This window comes from Protomyctophum parallelum (genome assembly GCF_964188405.1).
Source record: "Protomyctophum parallelum genome assembly, chromosome: 5".
Taxonomy (NCBI): domain Eukaryota; kingdom Metazoa; phylum Chordata; class Actinopteri; order Myctophiformes; family Myctophidae; genus Protomyctophum; species Protomyctophum parallelum.
The window spans coordinates 1,049,988-1,062,548 of record NC_139702.1 but is presented as its reverse complement, the minus strand read 5'-3'; the positions used below and the strand labels follow the sequence as shown (position 1 = coordinate 1,062,548).

The 12,561-nt window shown below is 46.1% G+C and overlaps 1 protein-coding gene across 1 annotated transcript in view; it reads left to right on the top strand.

The window, feature by feature from the left end:
- Positions 1–12,561, top strand: part of LOC310859185 (glycine receptor subunit beta-like) — a gene marked incomplete at both ends in the record, with an annotated part of 93,351 nt that overhangs the window by 36,857 nt on the left and 43,933 nt on the right. The window contains one exon of the mRNA XM_083765586.1: positions 12,512–12,561. This exon is cut by the window's right edge and continues 91 nt beyond it. Coding sequence (XP_083621712.1) covers positions 12,512–12,561 — 50 coding nt within the window. The remainder of the gene's footprint in view (positions 1–12,511) is intronic.

The window sequence follows — 12,561 nt, the reverse complement described above, 5'->3', positions numbered from 1 at the left end:
GAGTTACTGTCGAAGTGTCCTTGAGCAAGACACTGAACCCCTAATTGCTCCCGATGTGCTAGTTGGTGCCTTGCATGGTTTCAGCTGCCATCAGTGTATGAATGGGTGAATGTAAAGCGCCTTGGATAAAGGCGCTATATAAATGCACCATTTACCATTTACCATTTATGTTACTATAGGCATATCACAATTATTACATAATCACCTAATCACAATTATTTTAGATAATCATAATCATTTTTGCATAATCGTCAATCGTTTGCATGTTGAAAAATGTCCATACATTTTCAAGCATTTTTTTAAAAAATAGCAGAAATAGCAGATCAGATTCTAAAAATGTCAGTCGTTCTTCGATTTTTTTTTTTTTTTTTAGCAGTCACAATTCAATTATGAATTGCAATTAATTGTGTGACAATTAACCTTCAACTTAAATGTATAATCGTGACAGCCCTAGTTATTCACTGTTACCTGTTACTGTATCTAGTATTTTACCTGTTATAGCCTTTTTTTTTACCTGTCTAGCCTAGTGTGTCTACAGTCTTCTAGTGCAGTGGTTCCCAAAGTGGGGTCCGGGGAACCCCAGGGGTCCTTGAGGGAGTTCCAGGGTGTCCCCCAGCTAAATGATAGTTTGGAACCAAATGGACCCTTATGGGTCTGTAACTCTGAGAACTATTTGAACAATTTTAGAATGTTTTAAAATAGTAAAAAAACAAGATTGGGGTTAAGGGGTAAATTACAAGACCTCTGAGCTGTGAATGCTCTGCTTCATCGAGGCAGATCCAACTCCGCTGTCCTAAACCTGTGTGGGCATGATAGCAATTTTAAGGAAAGCGCATCAACACACCCACGAACACACCTCCACCGCAAATATAGGAGTCTGCTAAATGTATAGTGGGTTGCATGGCCGCAATATATAGTTTACGGATAGTGGAAGGTTCTAAACCCGCTATATGCGGGTAAGGCATGGCATACAGTACGTTATATATATAGGGCCCTAAGACAAAATCTGAATTTGCATTCATAATGAACACTGTATTCTAGCGTGCATATTTTCCTTGTTCAGACTATGTTCTAGCATGCAGTCTCTATTTAAGCAATAAGCCACGAGAGGTCTCAGGTTACCGGGTATTTTACACTGCCTGGGAGCGTAGGCAGACCCCACGCGCAGCGGAGGGTCTTCTACCTCCCAGCCAGTGTACAATACCCGGTAAGATGGGGCCTCGAGTGGCTTATTGCTTTTCTAAAACGGTTACAAACATAATAGCAATATTAACCTAATAAAACTATTAAATTCACAAAAGTATCTACGCTTTGCGCCACCAGAGCGAGCGACCCAGAGCCAAAACACTTCCTTGTTTTGCTCCGCAAGTAGCCTATGTGACGGGAGAATAGCGCTTGATGTATTTACGGGGCTGCCTGGAGCCACACATTCACAGTCATATGAGCCGGGCGGTGCTTAGACGCCCGCACGGCATGTGTTTGTAAAGCAATCAAGCGCTCCCCTTCCCCAGTTCAGCTACAAGGCTGCAGTTTGATACAAAGTGATTGAAGGAGTGGGTTATCGGTGAAATTTACACCGGTCACGTGACGGTAACCAGCCAATCAGAATGAAGTATTGGGACTACCCGTTTTAGAATGTTCCGTTTCAACAGTCCTAGTGCGTAGTCTGCTCTGCCCGCGGTGGGAGGAAGCCCAGCGCAGAGTGAATGCTCATTTGTAGCCTGGTGTGACTAAATATAACCCATTCTGACCGGGCACCCATTTTGGTGTTAGCATCATGTTATGCTTTAGCTATTGAAAAATAGCAGATCTACAAGCTCATATCGCGCCACCGAGTGGCGCGATATGAGCTTGTAGGTCTGCTATTTTTTGAAAAATCGAAGAACGACTGACATTTTTAGAATCTGATCTCAGGTCAGAATGGGTTAATCAGACCAGTGTGTGTCCAGTGGAAAACCTTGTATGAATCTGATCTCAGGTCAGAATGGGTTAAATGAGCTCTGAGGGCAGATGGAGGGAGGTGATACAGAGTGTGTCTCCACGCTCACAGCTCTGTCTGTGCTCAGCGTGCATACAGAGGGAGGTGATAGGCTCACAGCTCTGTCTGTGCTCAGCGTGCATACAGAGGGAGGTGATAGGCTCACAGCTCTGTCTGTGCTCAGCGTGCATACAGAGGGAGGTGATAGGCTCACAGCTCTGTCTGTGCTCAGCGTGCATACAGAGGGAGGTGATAGGCTCACAGCTCTGTCTGTGCTCAGCGTGCATACAGAGGGAGGTGATGCTCACAGCTCTGTCTGTGCTCAGCGTGCATACAGAGGGAGGTGATACGCTCACAGCTCTGTCTGTGCTCAGCGTGCATACAGAGGGAGGTGATAGGCTCACAGCTCTGTCTGTGCTCAGCGTGCATACAGAGGGAGGTGATACGCTCACAGCTCTGTCTGTGCTCAGCGTGCATACAGAGGGAGGTGATACGCTCACAGCTCTGTCTGTGCTCAGCGTGCATACAGGCCGTCCCAGGTCACCCGTCCATCCATAGGCTAGGTCTGTGTTGTCTCTGTCTGTGCTCAGCGTGCATACAGGCCGTCCCAGGTCACCCCTTCATCCATAGGCTAGCTCGCTGTTGTCTCTGTCTGTGCTCAGCGTGCATACAGGCCGTCCCAGGTCACCCCTTCATCCATAGGCTAGCTCGCTGTTGTCTCTGTCTGTGCTCAGCGTGCATACAGGCCGTCCCAGGTCACCCGTTCATCCATAGGCTAGCTCGCTGTTGTCTCTGTCTGTGCTCAGCGTGCATACAGGCCGTCCCAGGTCACCCGTTCATCCATAGGCTAGGTCTCTGTTGTCTCTGTCTGTGCTCAGCGTGTATACAGGCCGTCCCAGGTCACCCTTCATCCATAGGCTAGGTCTCTGTTGTCTCTGTCTGTGCTCAGCGTGTATACAGGCCGTCCCAGGTCACCCTTCATCCATAGGCTAGGTCTGTGTTGTCTCTGTCTGTGCTCAGCGTGCATACAGGCCGTCCCAGGTCACCCGTTCATCCATAGGCTAGCTCGCTGTTGTCTCTGTCTGTGCTCAGCGTGCATACAGGCCGTCCCAGGTCACCCCTTCATCCATAGGCTAGCTCGCTGTTGTCTCTGTCTGTGCTCAGCGTGCATACAGGCCGTCCCAGGTCACCCGTTCATCCATAGGCTAGCTCGCTGTTGTCTCTGTCTGTGCTCAGCGTGCATACAGGCCGTCCCAGGTCACCCGTTCATCCATAGGCTAGGTCTCTGTTGTCTCTGTCTGTGCTCAGCGTGTATACAGGCCGTCCCAGGTCACCCTTCATCCATAGGCTAGGTCTCTGTTGTCTCTGTCTGTGCTCAGCGTGTATACAGGCCGTCCCAGGTCACCCTTCATCCATAGGCTAGGTCTCTGTTGTCTCTGTCTGTGCTCAGCGTGTATACAGGCCGTCCCAGGTCACCCTTCATCCATAGGCTAGGTCTCTGTTGTCGGGGCAAAAGACAACCTTGTATCTCTGAGTCTGAGTTTCACATTGTTATGCCCATGGAGATATTTGTTAGGCATGCCCAAATATGGAGACTAGGCCTCTTGTGGCGATATTATGGAGTCTGGCCCGGCCGGGGAGAGTCATTTTGTGGCGGTTCTGGACAACCGTGGGTCCGGCCGACTCCACGTATAGGCTTAACTGCGACAGCAGGTTGCATTTACTATGACATCCCTGATGATGTCACGTGATGTCACAATGACCTGGCTGGGCACCATATATGGGGGCTGATGTCATGTGATGTCACGGTGACTTGCCTGGGGTGACCAACCAACCAACCAACCAACCAACACACGCTGACGGGAAACGCTATAGATTCCATCCGGCGACCTGCGGTGGCAACAATATACTGTACATGGTAGATTATGTTACAATATAACGTATACAATCTTTATTGTATTCTATGCCCTGAGCAAGCATGCAGGCTCTATTAGCTTAATGGTAACAATATCAGCTCTTGCAAATCCGGACTAGAAGAGACAAGTTATATAGTACAGCTTTAAGGACCTACTTCTTCATACAAGAGTGTCGCACGGAAGTTGTGAAAATAGCAGATCTACAAGCTCGTTGTGAGCTCGTAGATGGGCTATTTTCAAAATTTAAAAAGGTTTAAACTAAAACAAAATACATACATACATACAACATGATAAAAAGGGGAAGGGTTTTGGACATACAAGGTTTCCACCCCTTTTTACATGTCATTATATATGGGACAATATGGAGACGGCCTCGAAGGTGAAAGACCTTTGGGATTTCAACAGTTTCGCCTCAAGCGGCAATAAGAGGACGTAATCCCATTGGATCAGGCCTGTGTTATTAGTTATTACCCATCAGTCATAGTGTTGCTGCTGTCCGGCAGAAACCTCTCATCTCCACATTTAATCATACAAACAAAGAGGTAGGAGCGCACACCATAGTGGGGAGGTGCACACCATAGTGTGGAGGTGCACACCATAGTGGGGAGGTGCACACCATAGTGTGGAGGTGCACACCATAGTGTGGAGGTGCACACCATAGTGGGGAGGTGCACACCATAGTGTGGAGGTGCACACCATAGTGTGGAGGTGCACACCATAGTGGGGAGGTGCACACCATAGTGTGGAGGTGCACACCATAGTGTGGAGGTGCACACCATAGTGTGGAGGTGCACACCATAGTGTGGAGGTGCACACCATAGTGTGGAGGTGCACACCATAGTGGGGAGGTGCACACCATAGTGTGGAGGTGCACACCATAGTGGGGAGGTGCACACCATAGTGTGGAGGTGCACACCATAGTGGGGAGGTGCACACCATAGTGTGGAGGTGCACACCATAGTGTGGAGGTGCACACCATAGTGTGGAGGTGCACACCATAGTGTGGAGGTGCTGACCGCAGTAGATACAACACATAGTGTTGTATCTATGGTTAGTGCACACACACCATAGTGTGGAGGTGCACACCATAGTGTGGAGGTGCACACCATAGTGTGGAGGTGCACACCATAGTGTGGAGGTGCACACCATAGTGTGGAGGTGCTGACCGCAGTAGATACAACACATAGTGTTGTATCTATGGTTAGTGCACACACACCATAGTGTGGAGGTGCACACCATAGTGTGGAGGTGCACACCATAGTGGGGAGGTGCACACCATAGTGTGGAGGTGCTGACCGCAGTAGATACAACACATAGTGTTGTATCTATGGTTAGTGCACACACACCATAGTGTGGAGGTGCTGGCCGCAGTAGATACAACACATAGTGTTGTATCTAGTGTTTAGTGCACACACACCATAGTGTGGAGGTGCTGACCGCAGTAGATACAACACATAGTGTTGTATCTAGTGTTTAGTGCACACACACCATAGTGTGGAGGTGCTGACCGCAGTAGATACAACACATAGTGTTGTATCTAGTGTTTAGTGTTTAGTGTTTAGTGTTTAGTGCACACACACCATAGTGTGGAGGTGCACACCATAGTGTGGAGGTGCACACCATAGTGGGGAGGTGCACACCATAGTGTGGAGGTGCTGACCGCAGTAGATACAACACATAGTGTTGTATCTATGGTTAGTGCACACACACCATAGTGTGGAGGTGCACACCATAGTGTGGAGGTGCTGACCGCAGTAGATACAACACATAGTGTTGTATCTATGGTTAGTGCACACACACCATAGTGTGGAGGTGCACACCATAGTGTGGAGGTGCACACCATAGTGGGGAGGTGCACACCATAGTGTGGAGGTGCACACCATAGTGGGGAGGTGCACACCATAGTGTGGAGGTGCTGACCGCAGTAGATACAACACATAGTGTTGTATCTATGGTTAGTGCACACACACCATAGTGTGGAGGTGCACACCATAGTGTGGAGGTGCACACCATAGTGTGGAGGTGCTGACCGCAGTAGATACAACACTATGTGTTGTATCTAGTGTTTAGTGCACACACACCATAGTGTGGAGGTGCTGACCGCAGTAGATACAACACATAGTGTTGTATCTAGTGTTTAGTGTTTAGTGTTTAGTGTTTAGTGCACACACACCATAGTGTGGAGGTGCACACCATAGTGTGGAGGTGCACACCATAGTGTGGAGGTGCTGACCGCAGTAGATACAACACATAGTGTTGTATCTATGGTTAGTGCACACACACCATAGTGTGGAGGTGCACACCATAGTGTGGAGGTGCTGACCGCAGTAGATACAACACATAGTGTTGTATCTATGGTTAGTGCACACACACCATAGTGTGGAGGTGCACACCATAGTGGGGAGGTGCACACCATAGTGGGGAGGTGCACACCATAGTGTGGAGGTGCTGACCGCAGTAGATACAACACATAGTGTTGTATCTATGGTTAGTGCACACACACCATAGTGTGGAGGTGCACACCATAGTGTGGAGGTGCACACCATAGTGTGGAGGTGCTGACCGCAGTAGATACAACACATAGTGTTGTATCTAGTGTTTAGTGCACACACACCATAGTGTGGAGGTGCACACCATAGTGTGGAGGTGCACACCATAGTGTGGAGGTGCACACCATAGTGTGGAGGTGCACACCATAGTGTGGAGGTGCTGACCGCAGTAGATACAACACATAGTGTTGTATCTAGTGTTTAGTGCACACACACCATAGTGTGGAGGTGCTGACCGCAGTAGATACAACACATAGTGTTGTATCTAGTGTTTAGTGTTTAGTGTTTAGTGTTTAGTGCACACACACCATAGTGTGGAGGTGCACACCATAGTGTGGAGGTGCACACCATAGTGGGGAGGTGCACACCATAGTGTGGAGGTGCTGACCGCAGTAGATACAACACATAGTGTTGTATCTAGTGTTTAGTGCACACACACCATAGTGTGGAGGTGCTGACCGCAGTAGATACAACACATAGTGTTGTATCTAGTGTTTAGTGCACACACACCATAGTGTGGAGGTGCTGACCGCAGTAGATACAACACATAGTGTTGTATCTAGTGTTTAGTGTTTATCTAGTGTATCTAGTGTTTAGTGCACACACACCATAGTGTGGAGGTGCACACCATAGTGTGGAGGCGCTGACCGCAGTAGATCCTACACATAGTGTTGTATCTAGTGTTTAGTGTTTATCTAGTGTATCTAGTGTTTAGTGCACACACACCATAGTGTGGAGGTGCTGACCGCAGTAGATACAACACATAGTGTTGTATCTAGTGTTTAGTGTTTAGTGTTTAGTGTTTATCTAGTGTATCTAGTGTTTAGTGCACACACACCATAGTGTGGAGGTGCTGACCGCAGTAGATACAACACATAGTGTTGTATCTATGGTTAGTGCACACACACCATAGTGTGGAGGTGCACACCATAGTGTGGAGGTGCTGACCGCAGTAGATACAACACATAGTGTTGTATCTATGGTTAGTGCACACACACCATAGTGTGGAGGTGCACACCATAGTGTGGAGGTGCACACCATAGTGGGGAGGTGCACACCATAGTGTGGAGGTGCACACCATAGTGGGGAGGTGCACACCATAGTGTGGAGGTGCTGACCGCAGTAGATACAACACATAGTGTTGTATCTATGGTTAGTGCACACACACCATAGTGTGGAGGTGCACACCATAGTGTGGAGGTGCACACCATAGTGTGGAGGTGCTGACCGCAGTAGATACAACACTATGTGTTGTATCTAGTGTTTAGTGCACACACACCATAGTGTGGAGGTGCTGACCGCAGTAGATACAACACATAGTGTTGTATCTAGTGTTTAGTGTTTAGTGTTTAGTGTTTAGTGCACACACACCATAGTGTGGAGGTGCACACCATAGTGTGGAGGTGCTGACCGCAGTAGATACAACACATAGTGTTGTATCTATGGTTAGTGCACACACACCATAGTGTGGAGGTGCACACCATAGTGTGGAGGTGCTGACCGCAGTAGATACAACACATAGTGTTGTATCTATGGTTAGTGCACACACACCATAGTGTGGAGGTGCACACCATAGTGGGGAGGTGCACACCATAGTGGGGAGGTGCACACCATAGTGTGGAGGTGCTGACCGCAGTAGATACAACACATAGTGTTGTATCTATGGTTAGTGCACACACACCATAGTGTGGAGGTGCACACCATAGTGTGGAGGTGCACACCATAGTGTGGAGGTGCTGACCGCAGTAGATACAACACATAGTGTTGTATCTAGTGTTTAGTGCACACACACCATAGTGTGGAGGTGCACACCATAGTGTGGAGGTGCACACCATAGTGTGGAGGTGCACACCATAGTGTGGAGGTGCACACCATAGTGTGGAGGTGCTGACCGCAGTAGATACAACACATAGTGTTGTATCTAGTGTTTAGTGCACACACACCATAGTGTGGAGGTGCTGACCGCAGTAGATACAACACATAGTGTTGTATCTAGTGTTTAGTGTTTAGTGTTTAGTGTTTAGTGCACACACACCATAGTGTGGAGGTGCACACCATAGTGTGGAGGTGCACACCATAGTGGGGAGGTGCACACCATAGTGTGGAGGTGCTGACCGCAGTAGATACAACACATAGTGTTGTATCTAGTGTTTAGTGCACACACACCATAGTGTGGAGGTGCTGACCGCAGTAGATACAACACATAGTGTTGTATCTAGTGTTTAGTGCACACACACCATAGTGTGGAGGTGCTGACCGCAGTAGATACAACACATAGTGTTGTATCTAGTGTTTAGTGTTTATCTAGTGTATCTAGTGTTTAGTGCACACACACCATAGTGTGGAGGTGCACACCATAGTGTGGAGGCGCTGACCGCAGTAGATCCTACACATAGTGTTGTATCTAGTGTTTAGTGTTTATCTAGTGTATCTAGTGTTTAGTGCACACACACCATAGTGTGGAGGTGCTGACCGCAGTAGATACAACACATAGTGTTGTATCTAGTGTTTAGTGTTTAGTGTTTAGTGTTTATCTAGTGTATCTAGTGTTTAGTGCACACACACCATAGTGTGGAGGTGCTGACCGCAGTAGATACAACACATAGTGTTGTATCTAGTGTTTAGTGTTTAGTGTTTATCTAGTGTATCTAGTGTTTAGTGTTTATCTAGTGTAGTGTTTAGTGCACACATTGGGTTAAGTGACTACCTTGTATCCATTGGAACTAGGGATGGAGCTCGTTAATTTTTATTGATAACGAGCACCTTATCAATCAGGTTCTTATCGAGCCCACTATCGAGCATTTTCTATTATTTAGTAATACAATATATTCTGAACAGGACCAGTATCTTTTACTAGAGGTACTTTTCTAACAGACGGAAGGCAATTGACCTTTTTACCAATAAAATTTAAATAAACTTTAACCCATTCTGACCTGAGATCAGATTCATACGAGGTTTCCACTGGACACACACTGGTCTGATTAACCCATTCTGACGTGAGATCAGATTCTAAAAAATGTCAGTCGTTCTTCGATTTTTCAAAAATAGCAGACCTACAAGCTCGTATCGCGCAACTCGGTGGCGCGATATGAGCTTGTAGATCTGCTATTTTTCAATAGCTAAAGCATAACATGATGCTGACACCAAAATGGGTTCCCGTTCAGAATGGGTTAATCCAACACTTTAAAAGTGTAATTTAGTTTACCCTGACAGCGGTAGTTGGCAGGTATCAATACACTTTTAGACATGTATGTGCCAGCATGGAATGATTACATTTATTTCGTGATCGTCTCGTGTCTTGGTTGTTTAAACATGACGTCATGCATGGGCTTGATAAAGCCAAATTAAGCTTATTGATAACGGGTACTCAATAAGCTTGTTATCAGATTGTTTTTCGTGGTATCGGTTATCGAGCTCCATCCCTAATTGGAACACAGCTTCTTTCTTCCATTTCCGTGAAAGGTAACAGCTTTGGACATAATGGTTTCCACCTGACTGCATTGATATGAACATGGACCATCATTCTTTGGATATGTCTCTGCCCTGCCAGCCAGAGGGCCTGTATTGCCTGAGTCTTGATAGCAGTGCATTGGTGTTGCACGCCACAAAATACACACTCACTGTGCATTGCAGCGCATCACATTGTGAGCTTAGATCTGCTATTTCGGGTTTGCAAAACACTGGCATGCTTGTATAAATCAGAGGTATAATAAGGACAGCTGTGTCGGTTGACCCGTCTGTCTAAAGGGCCATTCATACCAAGCATGATAACGATGACTCTGACTGTAATGGTTATTTTAATGTTCAGGCTGATGATACCATCTGTTTAAAGTAAGCCAGTGGTGGAAAGTATAACTACATAATAATAATAATAGTAATAATAATAATACACTTTATTTGTATAGCACCTTTCATACATAAATGCAGCTCAAAGTGCTTCACAGGGCAGGACACAAAAATAAAAATATAATACAATAAAACACAAGTAGTTAAAATGATAGAACAATGGCAAAGAACAAAATTGAATATAAGAACATAAAATAAATAAAAACAAATAAAAACACCACATGCAGCAAATCAGTCAGGGCAGGGTAGGAACGTGCATAGTAAAACTCAACTAAAAGCAAGAGTGAAGAGGTGAGTCTTGAGTTGAGATTTAAAAATGTCTACAGAGGGTGCGTGTCTGAGCTCGAATGGAAGTTTATTCCAAGCTGTTGGGCCGTAGAAGCAAAAAGCTGCCTCACCATATTTTTTTGTACACATTCTTTTAGGCACTTCAAGTAGGCCAGCATTGGAGGACATGTACTTAAAATATTTATTTTGGGTAAAACTTCACTTGAGTATTTCAATGTTATACTTCACTACATGTCAAGGGCAGCTTAGATGACCCAGTACACATACAGCTGGTTTATTGTCAGTTATTGTTGGATACAGCTGGTTAATTGTCACACGTGTGTGCGTGCGTGTGTGCATTTGTGCGTGCGTGCGTTCGTTTTGTGTACAGATGCTTTAGGGCCTTTGAAATTGGTAGATTTTTTTAATCAAATGGATAAAGCCAACACCAACAGTATTTATTGTATTATTATTTTCCCTATTGTCAGCATAAAATCCTACAACATGGCCAGGTCTTCTAGCTCCTATCCTGTACGCTCGTGCACGTACAGTAGCCTGTCATTGTTGAGTAAAAACCTCTTAACCCATTCTGAACGGGAACCCATTTTGGTGTTATGCTTTAGCTATTGAAAAATAGCAGATCTTACAAGCTCATATCGCGCCACCGAGTGGCGCGATACGAGCTTGTAGGTCTGCTATTTTTGAAAAATCGAAGACACTTTTAGAATCTGATCCCAGGGTCAATAATGGGTTAATAATGAAACTGTCAGGATGTAATAGAACATTTTTAGAATCTGATCTCAGGTCAGAATGGGTTAAAGCCTGGTGATTATAGAACACGTCTCGGAGCTGAGCTGGTTGCTATGGTCAGCGTAATCCATCACCGTGATGCATCGGGGCATTGCAATTCATCCAGGAACCGCTCTATGAATGGGAAGGATGTGGGCGGTGCTGGTCTCCCTGCACGTTGTGCGTTGCTGTGTTTTCACCGTGAAAAGATCCTGCCGTTGCCTTTGAGTCAGGACAGTGGTCTGGGGTCTGCCTTTGAGTCAGGACAGTGGTCTGGGGTCTGCCTTTGAGTCAGGACAGTGGTCTGGGGTCTGCCTTTGAGTCAGGACAGTGGTCTGGGGTCTGCCTTTGAGTCAGGACAGTGGTCTGGGGTCTGCCTTTGAGTCAGGACAGTGGTCTGGGGTCTCAGGACAGTGGTCTGGGGTCTCAGGACAGTGGTCTGGGGTCTCAGGGGATGAGTCAGGACAGTGGTCTGGGGTCTCAGGACAGTGGTCTGGGGTCTCAGGGGATGAGTCAGGACAGTGGTCTGGGGTCTCAGGACAGTGGTCTGGGGTCTCAGGACAGTGGTCTGGGGTCTCAGGGGATGAGTCAGGACAGTGGTCTGGGGTCTCTTTGGCCAAACCAAATCCTGATTTAGTCCTTTAGTCTTTTGAATATCACACCATTTAGTTGTAGTCCTATTTTAGGCATCTGAAATCATTTAGTCTTTTAGTCTATAGTCTCAGTCGACTAAATATCAAATCTTAGTATAGGCCTACTTTAGACTTTTTGCCATTTTGTACTATTTTGTAAATCATTTTAAAATAGTTCAACTAGCCGATCTACATCTACACGTTGTGAGCTTGTAGATCAGCTATTTTAACTATTTTAAAATGTTTTTTTTATAGTAAAAAATGGCAAATATGTTTAGGGATAAGGGTCAAGGGGTGGTGCAAGATATAGCCCTTAGTCTTATAGTCAACAAAATTAACTACGACGATTTCACCCAACAGAGACGATTGAGGGCCTTATGTTTTCTCTGTTTAGTGACTGGCCTTATGTTTTCTCTGTTTAGTGACTGGCCTTATGTTTTCTCTGTTTAGTGACTGGCCTTATGTTTTCTCTGTTTAGTGACTGGCCTTATGTTTTCTCTGTTTAGTGACTGGCCTTATGTTTTCTCTGTTTAGTGACTGAGGGCCTTATGTTTTCTCTGTTTAGTGACTTGCCCCCTGAAGAG